The sequence below is a fragment of the Mercenaria mercenaria genome, unplaced genomic scaffold (assembly GCF_021730395.1).
Source record: "Mercenaria mercenaria strain notata unplaced genomic scaffold, MADL_Memer_1 contig_3346, whole genome shotgun sequence".
In the NCBI taxonomy this organism is placed as follows: domain Eukaryota; kingdom Metazoa; phylum Mollusca; class Bivalvia; order Venerida; family Veneridae; genus Mercenaria; species Mercenaria mercenaria.
In genome coordinates, this window is record NW_026461474.1 from 247 (window position 1) to 22433 (window position 22187).

Sequence of the window (22187 nt, forward strand, 5' to 3'; positions counted from 1 at the left end):
ACTGAAACGTGAAAACGTAAACGTGTGAGTATCAAAATCATTTCATAAATCCTGAAAACATGGACAAAAAACTGTAGTTTTCATCTTAGATATAACATAAGAGATTATCATTACATTAAAATTGTATTTGTGCCTACAACTTGCAATCCTTATATTCAGAGCTGACATGTATCTGGGGAGCATTCATTTGTACGTGTTGCAAATAAGAGGGTTATGATAAAAGTACCGTCATCTGCAATGATGTATTAAGCGCAACTGGATTTTGCTAGGCTTGGAACCCAGCTTGTCCGCAGTCAAAATCCATGTAAACAGTAAACCCCCTATACCTATTCTATCGTTATATTAGTAAACAACGACCACATATCTTCGCAAGAGAGACTATAAAATCGTTTGAAACGACTTGTACTACCTGGTAGCATAAAATATTTAAAAGGTCCAGGTAAAAGGAATATCCAGTATTGAACTCCATGCAAACCTAAAACAAATTTCATACCAATTCCACAGTCCATGCCTTCGTATCCGGCAGCACATTGACAGGTGTAGCCATTTACTTCATCTTCACATGTAGCGCCATTCTTGCACGCGTCGGAGATACATTCGTCTATATCTGATAATAATGTTTGTTTAACATAATATATATTAAGCCAATCAGTACGTGATATACACCCGTATAATTGAGATACTACAGTAAAAAGTGCCACCTAAGAATTTGTGCAATCGGTTAAACATTTAAGTAGTGGTAGGGATGTGAGATACATGCCGGTCAATTTGATGATAGATTCAGTTGAATACGTCCTCATAGGAAAAAGGCACCAGTATAGCTATTGTTTATCAACTGGAAATTGCAGATATTAACAAGTTAATATTTAACCTACGTTGATCAGTCAGTGGTTGTAAAAGTTTCTAAGTCGCCGAATAGAGACTTGCTTGAAATATCATCTATTACCACTAATACCATGTTAAACAAGCCAGGCATTTAGGCTGTTTTACATTACCAATGAATACTAAAAATAGATTTTTCTTTTTAGATTATGATGAAAATGCGTCATTAGACCAATGAGAATGAAGAAAAAAATCTGAAAGTTCGTAAGCTTTTAAAAAGTTCATATTGAACGTTTTTCAAAAGTGTCAATGATAAAATGAATAGATAATTTGCATTTTTGATTGACTTTGAAACTACTTTCACAATAACTCTATGAAAATTAATCTATACCATTTTCACACATGGAGCCTTCATACATGGATCATGTTATGTTGAATATGTATGTATAGCTAAATGAAATTTTATCTATACATGAAAATTTCACACCTGAGAAACCTGACCTTAGGTTTGTACGTGCGACATCCATTTTTGAGCCAGGGGTCAAGGTTTTGCATTCAACACACGATTTTGTTATGGTGCATTTTTTGTGTCAAGTAATTTGAATATTAATTCAAGCATAATGTAGTCATGGAACACACAAAAATGACTAGAAATATTTTGCTTGTAAATGTGACCTTCACCTCTTAGATTAGCTTTGTGCATAACTTGTCTTTTTATTGTGGGACACATTGGAGCCAAGTGATACTGAAATACCTTAATAGACGGCAAAGATAAACATACCCTGCTAAATTCTGACCTCCAAATGTAACATTGACTCTGGATCTTAAGCCCGGTATATTGGCTTATTATGGAAAACACTTGTTTTAAGTAATTTCAAAATGTCAGTGTTACTGGCCGAACATAAAACAAAGATACATGTTAAAGTTGACCATCTAATGTGACCTTGACCTTAGAACTAAGGGCTTCGTCCCCTTATAATGCACATTTATGCCTTAAAATTTCAAAGTCCTTTGATTTATGTTACTGTAATGAGCCTTTCACGAAAGAAACTCTATTTTCCTTTGATCTCAGAGTGACATTGACCTTAAAAATAGGGGTCTTGGTCTCGGAGTCTTTTATGCTACAGGATGGCTTATCATCTAAAACACTAAACACACGTAAATTCAATATTTCATAATGGATGACAAATGTACGCAACGGAAACGAAGATATATGGACGGACTGACGGGTGGCAGGACGGAATGAAAGAAACACAGACAAGTGAGGCAAAGACGCAAGACATTTTTGTGTCTTCTTTTCCTGTTCGAAAAAGGCTGGGATCAATAATGGTAATGTCTAAATAAGTGAGTCTGTGACAAATGATCTGAATAACCCGTTGACATATAACTCTGATGGTAGAGTCGGTAACGTATGAAATCACCTGTTGAAAAAATCACTTTTTAAAGATCAGGTATGCCATAACTCTGTAACGTTTTCAGCGCTTTTCGGAAAAAAAATAAAGCTTTTTCCCCAAAGTAAAGAACTGATAAGCGTATATGATAACTGCTTATATAAGTACTTTGATATTAATTAGTTATGCTGTATGGCATATCTTGCAATAGATAAATAAGGTTAATCAATACATTCATAAGGTAATAAGTTACACGTATTCTGCCTGGGTCTAACGGTAACAGCAGAAATAAATGAAAAAAAAATATATATATCATTGTTATTCTTAAAATATGAAATGTATGAATATACAGTGTACAACCATTAAATGCTGAAGTTCTTCAAACAGAATTAACGATAAGGAATGCCTCACTTAACAGCGTATGAATAATAATTCTTCAGGTAGTAAATTCCAATTGAACAATCCAGGTGCCTTTTCAAACGCCCTTTATCACTGGCAGAAGACCAGAAAGAAAATGCCTCTGTACATGTTATAACCTACTTGTAGGTATAATATAAGAACCATTGTCATGAAAGGGAAAATGCCCAAACCTATTTCAAGCGTACTTTTCTTACCTAAAACGCGAATTTCAGTGAATGGGTACCAAGCATATTGAACACGCGGTAATTGATCTTCCATCGTGCACCAGGTACATTGTCTCAATGTTTCATATTACAGAGACACTCCACATATTTTAAGCTTTCGTCAAAGTTACAGAGAAATCTTCCGTGAACTTCCCTAATGAACATCCAGCCTAGATGTCACAGCAGTGTACACATGTAAGGCGAAATGTAAACAAACAAAAACAGAATGCAAAATAGTCACAGTTATGCAACAAAGCTTAAAATGATGAATGAAATTCATATTTGAAATAATTTTGAAATTTAGGTCATACATTAGTATACATCTGTTTTGTTTATTTTATTCGCATTGTACGTTTATGCTACATATACACATTTAGCGAACACGTGTAGTTAAACAACGACTGACCAACATATTTGCAACAACCAGTCAGAAAAGTTTTGTAAGCTAGACCGGAACTTCACCAGGGAAGATCATCAAAGTTTTTTTCTGTAACGTTGATGAAACTATAAAATAATCATTGTTTTTCTAAGATAAGAAATACTGAAGAAATGTGACCGGTACACAATGGAAGATAAATTACCACTTGTTCAATATCCATAGTACACATTTACCGAACTGCACGTTTTAGATGAGAAATGTGCGATTGAAACGGGTTAGTGTATTTTCCCGTTCATGACCTTGGTTCTTATAGTATATCTATGGGAAGGGATAACATGTACAGTTGCATTTTCTTCTTTTTCTTCTGTTATTGTGCCGGTGCCCTTTACATACAAGCATAAAGGTTTCTGCGTTTTGTTTGTCGTCTATGTGATCTTTAAGATAACAAGCAATAAGCACATTCTCTTTTCCGCATGGACGCTGGAAATATCACTATAATTCAAGAGAAAATCACGAATATGAAAATGAGCCATGATTCGTGACCCAGATATTTAAAACGTCATGCAGTTTTAATGTAAAAAAAAAAAGAAACATACCAATAATACAGTCTGTGCCTTCATATCCAGCAGCACATTGACAAGTGTAACCATTTTCTTTATCTTCACATGTAGCGCCATTCTTACACGGATCGGAGACACATTCGTCTAAATCTGATAGTTTTAAATTTGTTCAATATCAATTATTTCAAGTGGATTAGTAAGTGATATGCACCCATATAAATGAGGTACCAAAGTCAAAACTGCCGTCAATGAATTTGATCAATTAGTTAAAATATATTGTACTTTAGAAATTAATGAAACATTTATAAAGCATTAGTTAAGGAAATGGACAGAAAGCAATGACAGCTCATAGTTGTCCTCTAACAAAACAACGAATTCAAGTTGTTTAACAGTACAGATGAATTTGGAAAATAGTTATTCATATTCAATTCGAGCCGGAAATTGTTTATCTAGACTAATGAGAATGAGGTTTATGTTGTGAAAATTCGTAAACTATGCAAAAGTAAATATAGTTCGTTTGTGTGTAGTGTCTATAATAAAAGCAAATGTTATTTTACTTTGTTGACAAATTTGAAAAGTATTTTCAAAGTGTTTCTATGAAAATGGATTCTTACCTATTTCACACCTGGAGCCTCCATATCCAGCAGAACAAATGCAGTTGTACTTGGCGACATTATCTGCACAGGTACCACCATTTTTGCATGGATCGGAAGAACATTCATTGATATCTGTTAAATTAAATATAAGTTTATTCTTTAATTGGCTAGGCATCGGCTATGCAATTGATATTTTCGACCAACAATCAAATAGGAACACTCTTTAATGACAACACAATAAACAGATAATGAGATTTGGCTTATCAATTTTAACGTGCAAAATAGCACATTTGGGCAATAATATCAATTCATCAAAATCTGATATGGGCAGAAAAGCTGTAGTTTACATCTTATATTATATAACGTTAAAGATAATCAATCACATTGAAATTTTATTTGTGCCTACCTCTTGGAAGCCTCATATCTAGAGCTGACATGTATCTGGCGTGCATATATTTGTATTGTTGCAAATAATAGGGTTATAATTATAACAGTACCTTCGTCTGCAATATTGTATTTAGCGGAAGAGGATTTTGCTAGGCTTTTCTCAAACAAGACGTTAAATTGCATCAAATCACAATCCATGTCAGCAGGATTCTCATTGCTTATATACATAATTCTAGCGCTAAATTAGAAATTTTGACCATAAGGCTAGAAAAGTGAGACTACAAATTCGTTTGAAACAACGGTAAATGTAATGTTATTTTGCCATCATTTAAAAGTTTTGAGGTCCTATTAAACATCAGAACTAAAGTAAGAAGTCTCTAAATTAGATATTATTCATATCCGATGGGAGTAGAATGCAGTTTTATGTAATTGTTTATCATGTAATACAAGCTATATATCAAACAGAACGTTCGTAGGTATATTAAACATTGAAAAATATGTGAAGTATCATAATATTAACGTGGTACGTATCTGTAGAAATTAGTAAAATAAAAGCACTTTAAAACACGACGCATGTTATTTATACGCATTACATCTTATCTATAGGACAAATTCTGAAATGATTTATAGTCTGAATGCTGCAAAGGCTAGTGTTATCTGGTAGCATAAATACGTAGAAGGTTCAGGAAAGGAATATCCAGTATTGAGCTCTATGCAAACCTAAAACAAATTTCATACCAATTCCACAGTCCATGCCTTCATATCCAGCAGCACATTCGCATGCGTAACCATTCACTTCATCTTCACATGTAGCGCCATTTTTGCACGGGTCGGAGATACATTCGTCTATATCTGATAATAATGTTTCTTTAACATAAACTATATATGGCGAATCAGAAAGTGATATACACCCATATTAATGAGATACCAAAGTAAAATGTGCCGACCATCAATTTGTGCAATTGGCACTGCTTTTGTGTAGGAATATGAGATCCATACCAGTCAAAATAGATTCAGATGGAAACATATTTGTAGGAAGAAGACACCAGTTTAGCCATTATTTATCAACTGCAGATTGCAGATATTAACGAGTTAACATTTAACTTGCCTTGATCAGTCAGTAATTGATCAATGATAATTTCGAAGCGTCGGTCACTTTGGAAAACTCTTTATTGACACCACCATAAACAGATAATAGAAGAAGGCATATTTCCTGATAGATTTCTGTTGAAAGGATGATATCTGATATGAACTTTTATTAAAGAATATTATTCAGCAAATAATTAGATAATGACATTTTAGATAATTACAACGTGCAAAAGTACAGGTGTGGGCTATAATATCAATTCATATAACCCTGATATGGGTCTGCAAAGCTGTAGATTACATCTAATATGTAACGATAAAGATTATCAATCACATTAAAATTGTTTCTCGGCCTATCTCTTGGATATCTTACATCCGGAGCTGAGAGGTATCTTGGGTTGATTTATTTGCATTGATGCAAAAATATGGTTGAAATAGACAAATGTGATAGAACCTTCATCTGCATTGTTGCATTAAGTGTATCTGGAATTTGCTAGGCTGTCATCAAAGTAGACGCTTGCGCCTAGTCGAAGTCCAGGTCAGCAGAATGCTTCTTGCTTACATACCTTTTTAATTTATATTACTAAATTTCATACCAATTCCACAGTCGGTGCCTTCATATCCAGCAGCACATTGACAATTGTAATCATTTACTCGATCTTCACATGTAGCGCCATGCTTGCACGGGTCGGAGATACATTCGTCTGTATCTAATAATTAACGTTTTAACAAAAACTATATTAAGCCGGTCTGTAATTGATATACACCCATATTAATGAGATACACAATCAAACGTAGAATTTGTGCAATTGGCCATACACTTAGTAGGACTATGAGAACCATGCCAGTTAAAATAGATTCAGACGTTGACTTCTTTGTAGGCAGAAGATGCCAGTATAAATATTTTTGTACAAATCGATAGTGTCTATTATAAAATCAATATATAATTTGCATTGAAACTACTTTCACATAACGCTATAAGAATTATTCTTCACCAATTTCACACATGGAGCCTCCGTATCCAGCATAACATATAGAATTGTACTCGGCGACATTATCTACACAGATACTGCAATTTTCGCATGGATCGAAAAACGTTCATTAATACATGTGTAATATTATGTAAATTTAAAGCTAATTTTATTCTTTAGATGATGAGGCTTCGGCTTTACCACTGATCGATGATAATTCCAAAGCGTCAGTCAATGTGGAAAACTCTTTGTTGATAACACCATAAACAGATAATCAGCTACGGTATATTTCTTGAAAAAAAATCTGCTGAATGAATGATATCTGATACGAACTTCTACTAAAGAATATCATTGCAAAATAATAAGAAGTGCCTTTTGAACAACTCAAACGTGCAAAAATAAATGTGTGAGTATTAATATCAATTCATAAGTCCTGATAAGGGCCAAGAAAGCTGTAGCTTACATCTTAGATATAATATGACAGACTATCAGTTACAGTATAATTGTTTTTGTGCCTACTACTTGTAATCCTCATATCAAGAGCTAACATTCTATCGTTATATTAGTAAACAACGATCACTTATCTTCGCACGAGAGACTACAAAACCGTTTGAAATGGACAATGTAACATAAGGTGGCCACTTATAAGCATTTTTGACGTCCTATTTGATATCAGAGCTAAAGTAAGAAGTATCTAAATTCAATATATTTCCTTTGCAATGGGATTAGAATGCAGGTTTACGTAATTGTTTATCGTGTACTACAAGCTATATTTCAAACAGAACGTTCGTAGGTATATAAACATTGAAATATATATTTGAAGTATTATAAGATATAATTATGTATCTGTAGAACTTAGTGAAACACTTTAAAATACGGACCATGTTATTTATACGCATCATATCTTATCTATATGACAAATTCTAAAAGATTTATGTCCTTTTGAACGAATAGTCTGAATGATGAAACGATTTGTGCTAACTGGTAGCATAAAGATTTAAAAGGTCCAGGTAAAAGGAATACCCAATATTGACCTTTATGCAAAAACAATACAAATTTCATACCAGTTCCACAGTCCATGCCTTCATATCCAGCAGCACATTGACAGGCGTAACCATTCACTTTATTTTCACATGTAGCGCCATTCTTGCACGGGTCGGAGATACATTCGTCTATATCTGATAATAATGTTTGTTTAACACAATATATATTAAGCCGATCAGAAAGTGATATACACCCATATTAACGAGATACCAAAGTGAAAAGTGCCGCCTATGAATTTGTGCAACTGGCACTGTATTTAAGTAGGGATATGAGATCCTTGCCAGTCAAAATATATTCAGACGGATACTTATTCGTAGGAAGAAAACACAGGTATAGCTATTGTTTATCAACTGAAGATTGCAAATATTAACATGTAAACATTTAACTCTCATTTATCAGTCAGTAATTAATCAATGATAATTTCGAAGCGTCGATCACTTTGGAGAACTCTCTATTGACAACATCATAAACAGATAATAATAGAAAGCATAGATTTTTGCTAAAAGAATTATATTTGATACGAACTTTTACTAAGAATATTATTAGGTAAAATGAGGGCATTTTAAACGTTCTGGAGCCTGCCAAAGTAAACGTGTGGGCATTAATATCAATTCATGTAACCCTGATATGGGTCAGAAAAGAAACATCTTGCGTCTATAACGTTAGATATTAGAAATCACATTGAAATTGTATTTGTTGCTATCTCCTGGAATCATTACATCCAGGGCTGACAAGTATCCGGGGTGGATTATTTGTATTGTTGCAATGACAGTGTTAAAATAGACAAATATAATAGTAACTTCATCTGCATTATTGTATTTAGTGAAATTTACTATGCTTACATTAAACAAGACGCTTGCGCCCAATCAAAATCAATGCATCAGAATGCTCATGCTTAGAGTCCTATTCAAGAGTTATATTACTAAATTTTATACCTATTTCACAGTCAAAGCCTTCATATCCAGCAGCACATTGACAATTGTAACCATTTACTTCATCTTCACATGTAGCGCCATACTTACATGGATCGGAGAAACATTCGTCTGTATCTGATGATAATGTTTTCAAATAAAGAAGAAAAACAATATTAAGCCAAACAGTAAGTAATACACAAGCATATTAATGCGATACCATAGTCAAACGAGCCACCAATAAATTTGTGTGATTTTAGCCATCAATTTGAGTAGGAATATGAGAACCATATCATTCAAAATAGATTCAGTTGTAAACTTCTTTGCAGGCTGAATACGCGAGTATAGTGTTTCTTTATCAATCGAAGATAGCAGAAATTAACATGATGTTTACATTTCACCTGCACTGACCAGTCAGTGAATGAAGATTATTAATAATTATCGCCGAAATAAGAGTTGTTTAAGAAAATACATTTGCATATCATGCTAAGCAACCTAATCTTTGAAGCTGTTTCACAGTACCACAGAATTCGCAAATTGAGATTTAATTGAAATCATAGACAAAAATATTTCGTTTAGACTAACGAGGATGTAAGATTCTTTAATACACAGATGGAGCCTTCATATCATTGTAGCGAACCCCTTAGTCGAGCGGTTACGAGGTGGCTCTATAAGAGGTGCTACACGAGTTCGCCTGGGCCCGGCTGGTGGCAAACATAGATTATGGATAGATTCAGTTAACTTTATAAGATATAACGGAGGTGATATTAACTTAAGCAGAACTTTTATTAACCATGTTAACAGTGCAAACTATTATAAATAACATGACATGCAATATACAACTCAGTAATTCATAAATGACATTAGTTATAAATGTTAATATATATATTTATATATATATCAGTTCACAATATTCTTGCTGTGCACCTTGGTTTAATCACTACACGTCTTTACAGTTTGTTTAAACTACTTAAACACAGATGAAAGTTTCACTATTCCAGTTTATATTCATATATTGAAAGGCACTCATTGAAACAGATCACTTTTTGGGAATACTCTTTTACACCACTTTAAATTAGGTTCATCAAGCATTCAGCAACGATAGTGTCCGAATTATATTAGATAAACTCCGGTAAATACTTAAGCCGCACACTGTACAAATTAGACACTAAAATTACGCACTGTACACTAGATCTATAACAAGGTATAATGCTAAGGTTTACAAAGGTATCCGGGCTTTTGGTATAGCATAACTATATACCAGTTGGTATAATTGGTATAGATGGTATAATTGGTATAACTCTACTCGGTATAATTGGTATAATTGGTATGCAACATCTTCATCTGATTAATTCTCGTAAATAGGTTTAACACTAAACAAATGGATTTACCACACTTTGGCACTTTTTCGGTTGGTATAATAATTATTAGGCACTTGTAGATCTAATACGATAGATCTATAAACACTATACACGGTATAAACACTGGAGATGGAGATTCCTATAAGGAACTTATATATTTATAACATTACGCCACTTAGTCGTTTATTTGTTTAATACCAATAACGGTAAGACTCTACCTCTTCTTGTGACATTGTTGGTATATGATTGTATACGATGGTATAGACTATAGTCTATGGTATTTATACCAGTTGGTGAGCGAACCGCCAGCCTGGGTGTTTACAATACACCAATTGAATTTCGCGCCACTTGACCTTTTATATGTGAGATTTCGTCACATCTCGCACGCGCCACGAGATTTAAACACAGCAATGGCGGACAAAACACAGTAGTAAATGGAAATTTCACACTTCTTCACGAATTACGGACACACAACACGATGTCATATGAAAACTTTGATAGGTATTTAAAGTATTGAACACATATTATTGATTTCGTAAGTATTTAGGCATTTTAGTAACTTTTAAAAGAGCTAACGAGCATCGTATCTCAGAACAGTTATTGGCGATTTCAAGCGATAAACAAGTTCAAATATACGAGTCCAATATACAGGTGCACAGCTACAAATAAATCTGTAAACATGAAAAACAGTTCAAATGGTCATCAAAACACACGATGTTAAAATGAATATACATTTACTTTTCGTAATAACATCAGAATGAACATTTAAAACACATGGAAAACCGAGTGGGTGGGGTAAGATTAACATCGTACCACAGATAAGAAAATATGCTAATTCCTTATGATATAAATGTAGAGCCCGATTCTGTGAATCAGAACAATGATAAAACTAAGTCTTTATCTATTCTTAACTGATAATTGGTGAATTCAAGTAGGGAACTTCAGAATTTCATGATATTGAATAAATGTCGAGACAATCAAGACACTGGGCCGTTACATTGCCCCCCTCCATAAAAATTTTGGTCTCCAAAAATATGCAGACTCAAGGTTTTGATTGACAGAAATAGATATACTAAGAACTAACCCCAATGAACAGTACAATATATGTTATACTAACTATTACTGTCGGAATGACTAAAGACACCAGCAACTCTAAATTACATGTTAATTGCAATATATAGTAACGACAGTGATATTATAAAGTGATAACTAAACTTGCATGATATAACTATACAGAAGAACATTCATACAAAATCAGTATCTCAGCAGTATACCTAAACGGACAAAACATATACCTGTAATGTTGATAATAAGTAAATGTCATCCTTTACTTAAACTTTGTAAGATTCAAAATTTGAACAAGTTCAGTTCAGCTTATATATTAAATGCTTTTATAAAAGTGAAAACTGTCAACTTTAACATTAACTATTCGGGAAATCAAGAACAATTCAACAACAGATATCTAGCACAACATATACCAATACAATGTTTATAATCGTTTTTAATTATGCTGCATATTTTAACACTATCAAGTCTCTCTATGTATGAATTAATATCCTAACACTTTCATCAGTTTTACCAAAAGTTTCAATCCCAACCAACATTTAATTTATACTCCCAAATAGGTCAATTCCTAGCGTCCCAATTTATAAGCCTTCATTGGCATAACGTTTGCACCAACCACACTACACTCCTCTATCTTCGCGATTGTTGCGTTCACTAGACCTGGGAGGCGATAATAACATGCCTCATAATACATTTCGTAGAGATAACGAACATCATGTGGTAAAGTTCTAAGGTCACATGCTCCATTTCGTAGGAAATTTAATATGAATCGGAAATGAGCAGGGTCCCTGTCAATAAAGTATTGGTTGCCATATATTGGCGTCATTCCATCCGGTCCAACAATTTTGGCCAGCAAGGAGTTGGGGTCTTGTTGTAATGTCACACGAGAGGTCTCAAACCTTTGCCCTCCAATATTAAGGATGATCCTTTCTTTCTGGGTCTTTTGCATTTCAGGAATTATTGATTTATCGTCCAGGATAGAACCAGTGCTCGTGCACTCCTCGGTCTGGTCTGTATCATTAGTAACTCCACTTTCATTTTGATTATCAATGTCATTTTCATGGGACTCCTTAGTATCACTCGCTATTTCTTTTTCTTCTGAAGCGTCACCTTTTTCATTTACAACTTTCACTGAATTGCTCTTAGGATTATCTTCTGGATCACTTACATTCTGTTTCTCAAACAACTTCTCTTTGTTAAAACTGATAGCATTGAGCTTTATCTTTTCAATGCGCACACTACACTCTTTAGTTATATTTGACTCTGACTTTTCATTTCTCACTTTTCCTTTATCATTCTGGCCACATTCACTATCATTGTGTTTCTCATCTTGTGTCTTTTCTCCCAAACCTGAGTCACTTATCCCCTCATTGCTTTTGCACTTTGTACCAATTTCACTACTATCAGCTTCACTTGCTGGGACATTACTCACAAGTTTTACTGTAACTTCTTTTTCTCTATTTAATTCACTTTTACTTCTCTCTTTTTGTTCATCTTTCTTTTTAACCATCGGTGTTGCACTTACAGTATTACATATCTCAGCACTTGTTTGACTTTTCTTTTCTTCCTTCGAATCTTTTGCTGTACGTTTCACTTCCGTTTTTATCTCGTTATTTCTTTCCTTTTGTTTGTCTGGCAGCACTTTCGTAATTTTTCTTTCACTGTTTGTCCCATTACACTTATTACTTTTATCTTTCCTCTGTGAATTTTCTCCTTCCCTATTCTCTTGATCCTCCTGCCTTTTCTTATTCTCATTAGTGTAGTTTTTCTTTTCAGTATTCTTATCATCATTCTCCTTACTATTCTCTGTACTTCCATTCTTACAACCCTTTGTCTGTGCTTTATCGGACTTACTACTTTCCGGATGATTCCCAGTGTTCTTTTCTGATGTCAGCTTTGATGATTTTGAACTTCCATTGCTTTTTATATGTTCGATTTTGTTATCTCTATCTTCCTTTTTCCTAATCATATCTATGTCCGTATTTAAACTCTTTGGTTCACTATTTTCTGCCTTTTCTAAGTCCCTGACCTTGTATTCAACCTCTTTGCCTTTACTAACTTTTGCACTATTGGGAACTTTTTCTCCACTTTTGGACTTGTCATTTCTATCAGTGTCACTTTTATTCTCTTTCCTCTTTTCACACCTTTCACTCTTTTCTGTTTTAGAATTCTGATTACTGTGGACACTCTTTCGGTTTCCATATTTATCTTTGCCTTGTGCTGCCACATTCTTGTTTGTTTTAATAACACGTTCTTCATCTTTGCATTTTGTACTTTCTCTGTCAGTTTTGTCATTAACATTCTCTTTCTTCCTCTTTATGATTTTCTCTCTCTGCTCGTTACTCTCAATTTCATGGCTTCTTTTTGCTCCTTTTTCAGTCCCTTTCTGCACTACCCTCCTATCACTACTTTCTTTTACACTTTGTTTCTTCTTCTTAATATTACTGGGATAATCCCCTTCACTTTCACTTTCACTCTCGGATGAGTCATAGAGTTTGAATTTTGACCATGATCTTTTCTTCTTCTTAATTCTTAAACTTCCACTGTCACTTACTCTCGACTTTGAACTTTCTGACGTTTCTGACGTATCGTCACTGCTACTTTCACTTGATGTACTACATGTAGACTCTGAATCACTCGAGAATGTTTCACTTCCAGTTTCTTTCTTCTTATCAGTCTTACTTCTATTTAACCTTGGATCTATCTCATCTTGACATGGAGTCCCTTCGGAGAAATCAAGCTCCTCCTCGCTTACATCTTCTAATTCCATTTGAAAACTTTTGCTTACTACTTTCCTTTCTGGGGTTACTATTGGTGTAATTGGAGTCTTCAACATACTTGTAATTTCATCATCTATTCCTGATTCTTCACTTTCCTCATTTATACCAACCATTGTTGGGCCGTATTCTTTTTGTAACAATCTTATATTTCTAAGATATTCTGGTTCTACACTTTTAATTATTTTGGGCAGGTCATCTCTCTTCCATTTAATTAATTTATCTACTGCCCCTTCTCTTCCACCATCAGGGTCCATTAATTCAAAGTCTTCTGTTCTAACATTTAAACATTGTTGGTGCTTATATGATCTTCGGGTGAATAGTCGTCTACATCTCCTGCACTGATACATAAAGTGGCTGTGTTTTTCTTGGGCATGACGACACGCAATATGGTGTTTTTCAAATGTTACATTTTGACATATCACGCACAACCACTGAAACAAAAGGAAATACTTTATGAACATTGGGAAAAACATATGCAAAAAAAAAAAAATATATATATATATATATATATATGTATCTTTAATGTTTTAATTTTTCATAGAACAGGGGACCTTTAACACCGTTCTTGTGGTCTGAATATTGGATCCTGATGCCCTTCGTATCGTTTAAGTCGGTCATGATGTACTACCTTAGGTTTAGCACGTCTGCCTTGCTGTATTTGATATACTATGTCATTTAGTTTCTTTAAAACCTCATAAGGTCCAGTCCATCGTCTGGTTAGCTTTGCACTTAAACCCGCTTTAATCTTCGGATCATATAGCCATACCATGTCACCAACCGCATATGAATTCTCACTTAATCTATGGTCATACTGGCGTTTCTGAGACTCGCTCGCGATCGCAAGATTCTTTCGTGCTACGTTGTGTACCTTATCAATTATCTCTGAGAGATTAATCGCGTACTCGGTTTCGGTAATTTTGCTAACGTTTTCAGGACTCCCTATTGCTAGATCAATTGGTAAATCCATTTCGCGCCCAAACATCAACATACTTGGGGAAAAACCTGTGCTTTCTTGTACAGAAGAATTATATGCCATTGTAAGAATAGACAAGTAGGAGTCCCAGTCCTTATGGTTTGCAGACACAAATTTCGATAACATATTGGCTATACTTTTGTTTGCGGATTCGGCTAATCCGTTTGATTGTGGTCTAAAGGCTGTTGTTCTTGTCTTTTCTGACCCCAAAATTTTACACATTTCCTTGAAAGTCTGAGACTCAAAGTTTGATCCTTGGTCAGAATGTATTTGTTTTGGCACACCAAACACTGATACAAACTTCTCAACTAGTTTGTTCGCTACGGTTGTAGCTTCTTGGTTTCTGATGGGAACAGCCACCAGCCATTTAGTAAAATAGTCTATTATTGTGAGTACATACTTGTTTCCATGGTTGCTTCTCGGAAAAGGCCCCATTATATCGATACCAACTCTTTCTAAAGGAGCTCCGACATTATATTTCTTAAGAGCAGATTTGGCTTTTCTGACAGGACCTTTCCTGGAAGCACAAACATCGCACGACTTGACCCAGTTACTTATATCATGTTTCATTTTAAACCAAAAGAACCTCTGTCTTACTTTTGCTAGGGTTTTACGTATTCCTAGATGTCCACCAGATGGACTGTCGTGTAATTCCTTTAACACCTCGGGAATCAAACTTCTAGGCAATATTACACGATACTGGTATGATTTACCATCAACTCCAAACCACTGATGGTACAAAATGTGACTGATTATCTTCAGTGAGTCTAGCCTGTTCCAGTAATACTTGAGTTCAACAGAACTCGGTGCAACTTCAGACCAGTTAGGTCTTAAGTTTTCATTTACCCATTGTTTTACTGTATTTATTACGGGGTCGCTATCTTGTTTTAGGGCAATTGATTCTTGACTAAGAATTCCATCATTTTCCTTATCTGTGTTCTCGCATGTGTGGATATTCATACATCCATTATCACATGCCGTCCTGAGAACTGTTACTCTCTCTTCCTTACTCGCTAGTTTGTCATCAACGTTTTCTTTCTCAACTATTGACCTGTTATCCTCAGTGATGGGGTACATGACCGGCATCTCAGACCCACTACTGGCTTTCCCCGAACTATCAACAGTTTTTAACATTGTACTCTTTGTGAAACTCTGATAAACGTTTATCGGGCCCTGACAAGCATCTACCAGAATTGGTGTTCCACAATCTCTCACGTGACTACAGCCGTCTTTATCTCTCTCACATAAGTTCTGACAAACTTTAACTTCAGAAGTTAATTCATAGTTTGTCTTCGTAGAACTTTCTTTTCTATCACATACTTCACTTTTACGTGCTGACACAAATGTGTCTTCTGCTTTCATGGAATACCTAATCTCAGCCCTATCACAGTAGCTGCAACCTTCTAGAATACAGGGTCGCCTAGACAAAGCATCGGCATTTGAATGAACTCTACCGGCTCTGTGTATAATTTCAAAATTATACGTCGATAATACTTCTAGCCATCTGGCTATTTGGCCTTCCGGATTTTTGAAATTGGTGAGCCATCTCAAAGCTCCATGATCACTTCTAATGAGGAAATGACGGCCAAATAAATAATGGTGATAATGCTTAACAGCACAAATCACAGCGAGTAGCTCTCGCCGAGTCACGCAGTAGTGCCTTTCTGGTTTTGATAGACACTTACTGTAATAGGAGATTACCTTTTCTGTATCTCCTTGCTGTTGGGACAGCACAGCACCTATTCCTACTGCACTAGCATCGGTGTCAAGAATATAAAGACCTTCCGACCTAGGATAGGCCAATATAGGTGCCTCTGTTAAGGCCATTTTCAACTTACTGAATGCGTTTTCACAATCATCTGTCCATAAGTAACTTTGTCCTTTTTCAGTAAGTTTGTGCAACGGTTTTGCAATTGTAGAGAAACTTTTGACAAATTTTCTGTAGTATGAACAAAGTCCCAAGAAGCTCCTCAGTTCACGGACGTTACGGGGCGTTCTCCAATTTTTCACATCCTCTATCTTTCGAGGATCAGTGGTAATACCATCTTCACTCACCAAATGTCCCAGAAAAGACACTTGAGTTTGAAAAAGAACACATTTTTCAGGACTGAGTTTTAAGTTAGCTTCACTTATTCTTGTAAATATGGTATCAAGACTTTCTATATGTTCATCAAAAGTTTTTGAATAACAGATTATATCGTCAAGGTATACCAAACATTGTTTCCACGTAAGACCTACCAAAATGCGCTCCATCAATCTCTCAAAGGTCGCAGGCGAGTTACAAAGTCCAAATGGCATAACGGTGAATTGCCACAAGCCACATCCTTGGACTGCAAACGCTGTCTTATGTTTATCTTTTTCGGCCATACCAACTTGCCAAAATCCTGATTTACAGTCAAGGGTACTAAACCAAGCTGAACCTGATAATGCATCTAGAGTATCGTCAATTCTTGGTAATGGTTGACTATCTTTTGAAGTACAATCGTTGACCCTACGGAAATCACAGCAAAAACGAATAGAACCGTTTGGTTTGGTTACCATTACCACTGGGCTACTCCAGGGACTAATCGATGGTTCGATTATGCCCTTCTCAGCCATTTCTTTAATTTCTTTCTCGGCTGCTAGACGTTTAGCAAGAGGTACTCGGTATGGAGCTTGTTTAACAGGTCTTGCCGAACCTGTTTCTATTGTATGTTCAACAATATGTGTTCTTCCTATATCATCAGAGCTTTTTGAAAACACATTTTGGTGTTTAATGAGAAGATTCTTCACTCTTTCTCCTTGTTCCTTGGAGAGTTGTTTGACAGCTTTATCATATACTTCACTAAGATGGGTTGGAACATCTTTTCTTTCTGTGGTTGATGATAGATCAACGGATTCCACATTAACTACTTCAGGGGGACTTACTGCTTCAAAGAAAGCTGCATTAGTGTTTTTGTACACTGTATAAGGTTTCTTGCTTAAGTTTGCCACTCGGATTGGAACATCTCCCTTACGAATATCAACCAAAGCCTTAGCAACCAATAAGCCACTTTTCTCTATAAAGTTGATATTAGGTTCGACTATGCCAGTTGTCTCAGGTACTACACCAGTAGGCTTTCCAAGAACAATAACCTCAGTTTCAGGTGGTATGACGGTGTTTTTCTTTTATTTGTATCCGACAACTAGTAAAACTTTCTGATACATCACGATGATAACATGGTATTTCTTCTTCATTTAGTTTCAAACTTTTTCTGCTAACGTCAATTTGACATTTATGGGATTTAAAGAAATCCATACCTAGTATACCGTCACTCTTAATATCTGCCAAATATACCATATGGTCAAAACTCTGAGAACCTATGAAAATTTCAGCCCGTATCATTCCATGAAAGGGTGCCGTATCCCCAGTGGCAGTTGTCAAGGACATATTAATCGGTATTAAATTTGGTTTTGCTAATGGTGCCATATTTTCATACAATTCTCTGCGAAGGATGGTTACATTTGAACCAGTATCTGCTAACATCGATACATTGGTATTATTGATTTTTGCTGCTATGAAAAATCCGTCATCTTTCGTCAACTTATCATTGTCTGCTAATGGTAACGAGTTGGACCTTTCATCTGAGATCGAATTTCGGTCCTCAAATTCGACTCGTTTCCGTTTCCCTGGTGAGCATTTGATTTGGAAGATTGATATTTCCCTCTACCTGTTTGACCATACCGATTTGCTCTCTGGTAACTATGCTTGTAACCACCTCCCCCAACTGGTCCTACACCCCTATTCGAATATGCCCTATTATTAGATCGGTAATCTGACCTGTCACTTCTTTCTTGGTACATCTGGACCTGATCCATCAGTGTTTTCATTTTATTAGACAACTCGTCTATTTTCTTATCTGTTTCACTTTGTTCAGGTTTTACATGCCTAACATGGCTTCTACCACCCCTACTTTTGTCTGCTTCTTTATGGGCGTCTAACCTTACTGCTATTCTTTCAGCCTCACTTATAGTTTTTGGGCCTACTTCCCTAAGCCTTAATCTTATGTCTGCCTCGGGCAATGCATCTATGAAATAATCTAAAGCCAGTAAATCAACGACTTCTGACGAAGCACTAGGATACGCCTTTCGCGTTAATTTTCTCACAGACTGTGCAAGTTCAGGTATAGTTTCATTACGACCTAATGATCTACTCTGTAACCGAGAACGGAAAATTTCAGCTTTATGCACTGAGCCATAACGATTTTGCAAAGCTGACACTATAGAGTCGTAATCTCGTCTTTTGTCACTGTCCAACTCACATAGAATTGCACGGGCGGGCCCCACAATACTACTTGCCAAATATAAAGACTTTATATCATAACTCCACCTGTTTAAGTCAGCAACAATGCTGAACTGTGTTAAATATTCGTCTAAATCGTCAGACCCGTCGTAAGTTTGTGGTTTGAGTTTATTATATGTACTTTCATGGTATGCCTTAGTCGGTTGTCTGTTTACCTGATTGTCACTTGGTATATGTACAGAACGATCTGGTATGAATTGGTCACGTCTAGTCAGTATTTGTGGACCATTGTTATTTGTGTGGTCACAGTTTGGTGTACTGCTGGTCGGTCCCCGTGATATATACCTATCACAATTGGACACATTCTCATTTTGACAATTTTTGTCATTTGCAACAATATGAATGTTTGCTTCGTTACTTGCAATAGTTTTCAAGTCATCTACCTGGTTTTGGACGTAACTAAGTTTATCCTCAAATTCGGATAAAGAACCTCTTACTTCTGATTTAACAGATTGTATACTTTGTATTAACTGACTGCTAAGATCTCGGACTAAGTTTTCTAAATGATTATGGACACCATCTCCATCTCCAGCATTTACCGGGGTAGGTGTATTCCGTGGAGTACACCTGTCAACATCTTCCGCTTGCTCACTTACATTCTCGTCTTGTATTGATTCACAATCGCTTTCTTGAGGACGGCAATAATTGGCATGATCGTTAAAGGTTACAATACAGGAATCCTCCATTCTGTTCAAATAAGTTTACCACCGGTACCAGGACGTCTGATATTTTAAAATTATAGATTTATGGAATCCAGTTATCAAACGCGAGATCCCACCGCTGCCACCAAATTTGTAGCGAACCCCTTAGTCGAGCGGTTACGAGGTGGCTCTATAAGAGGTGCTACACGAGTTCGCCTGGGCCCGGCTGGTGGCAAACATAGATTATGGATAGATTCAGTTAACTTTATACGATATAACGGAGGTGATATTAACTTAAGCAGAACTTTTATTAACCATGTTAACAGTGCAAACTATTATAAATAACATGACATGCAATATACAACTCAGTAATTCATAAATGACATTAGTTATAAATGTTAATATATATATTTATATATATATCAGTTCACAATATTCTTGCTGTGCACCTTGGTTTAATCACTACACGTCTTTACAGTTTGTTTAAACTACTTAAACACAGATGAAAGTTTCACTATTCCAGTTTATATTCATATATTGAAAGGCACTCATTGAAACAGATCACTTTTTGGGAATACTCTTTTACACCACTTTAAATTAGGTTCATCAAGCATTCAGCAACGATAGTGTCCGAATTATATTAGATAAACTCCGGTAAATACTTAAGCCGCACACTGTACAAATTAGACACTAAAATTACGCACTGTACACTAGATCTATAACAAGGTATAATGCTAAGGTTTACAAAGGTATCCGGGCTTTTGGTATAGCATAACTATATACCAGTTGGTATAATTGGTATAGATGGTATAATTGGTATAACTCTACTCGGTATAATTGGTATAATTGGTATGCAACATCTTCATCTGATTAATTCTCGTAAATAGGTTTAACACTAAACAAATGGATTTACCACACTTTGGCACTTTTTCGGTTGGTATAATAATTATTAGGCACTTGTAGATCTAATACGATAGATCTATAAACACTATACACGGTATAAACACTGGAGATGGAGATTCCTATAAGGAACTTATATATTTATAACATTACGCCACTTAGTCGTTTATTTGTTTAATACCAATAACGGTAAGACTCTACCTCTTCTTGTGACATTGTTGGTATATGATTGTATACGATGGTATAGACTATAGTCTATGGTATTTATACCAGTTGGTGAGCGAACCGCCAGCCTGGGTGTTTACAATACACCAATTGAATTTCGCGCCACTTGACCTTTTATATGTGAGATTTCGTCACATCTCGCACGCGCCACGAGATTTAAACACAGCAATGGCGGACAAAACACAGTAGTAAATGGAAATTTCACACTTCTTCACGAATTACGGACACACAACACGATGTCATATGAAAACTTTGATAGGTATTTAAAGTATTGAACACATATTATTGATTTCGTAAGTATTTAGGCATTTTAGTAACTTTTAAAAGAGCTAACGAGCATCGTATCTCAGAACAGTTATTGGCGATTTCAAGCGATAAACAAGTTCAAATATACGAGTCCAATATACAGGTGCACAGCTACAAATAAATCTGTAAACATGAAAAACAGTTCAAATGGTCATCAAAACACACGATGTTAAAATGAATATACATTTACTTTTCGTAATAACATCAGAATGAACATTTAAAACACATGGAAAACCGAGTGGGTGGGGTAAGATTAACATCGTACCACAGATAAGAAAATATGCTAATTCCTTATGATATAAATGTAGAGCCCGATTCTGTGAATCAGAACAATGATAAAACTAAGTCTTTATCTATTCTTAACTGATAATTGGTGAATTCAAGTAGGGAACTTCAGAATTTCATGATATTGAATAAATGTCGAGACAATCAAGACACTGGGCCGTTACATCATCCTGTACCCAGCGACATTAACTAAACAGACACTGCCGTTTTTACACGAATCAGAAGAACATTTATTTATATCTGTTAAATTAAATATCACTTTATTCTTAAAATAATCAGGCTTCGGCTATATAATTCATCTATAATAATTGTCATGTGTCAAATAGGAACACCCTTTATTGCAAACACACAAACAGACTATCAGAAACGGCATACTTGCTTCCAGAGTTCTGCTAATAAGCGCCCTATAAAAATGAATTGCAAAGGTAAATGCGTGCGCATTAATAATAATTCATGTGAACCTGACATAGGCAGGAAAATCTGGCATTAACATAGTATAGTACATAGTATAGTACGTTTATCTACAATGTTGTATTAAGCGGAACAGGAATCTGGTAGAC

General features: G+C 35.4%; 2 protein-coding genes across 2 annotated transcripts in view; both read right to left on the minus strand.

Moving 5' to 3' along the window:
- Window positions 1–409: 409 nt before the first annotated feature.
- Window positions 410–22187, minus strand: part of LOC128552979 (neurogenic locus notch homolog protein 1-like) — a gene marked incomplete at both ends in the record, with an annotated part of 60981 nt that continues 39203 nt past the window's right edge. The window contains 7 exons of the mRNA XM_053534076.1: window positions 410–607; window positions 3812–3925; window positions 4390–4503; window positions 5497–5610; window positions 6441–6554; window positions 7880–7993; window positions 8795–8908. Coding sequence (XP_053390051.1) covers window positions 410–607; window positions 3812–3925; window positions 4390–4503; window positions 5497–5610; window positions 6441–6554; window positions 7880–7993; window positions 8795–8908 — 882 coding nt within the window. The remainder of the gene's footprint in view (window positions 608–3811; window positions 3926–4389; window positions 4504–5496; window positions 5611–6440; window positions 6555–7879; window positions 7994–8794; window positions 8909–22187) is intronic.
- On the minus strand, window positions 9084–14477 carry LOC128552980 (myb-like protein X). The gene has a single exon (XM_053534078.1). The coding sequence runs from the start codon at window positions 14447–14449 to the stop codon at window positions 11765–11767; it is 2685 nt and encodes an 894-aa protein (XP_053390053.1). The 5' UTR covers window positions 14450–14477; the 3' UTR covers window positions 9084–11764.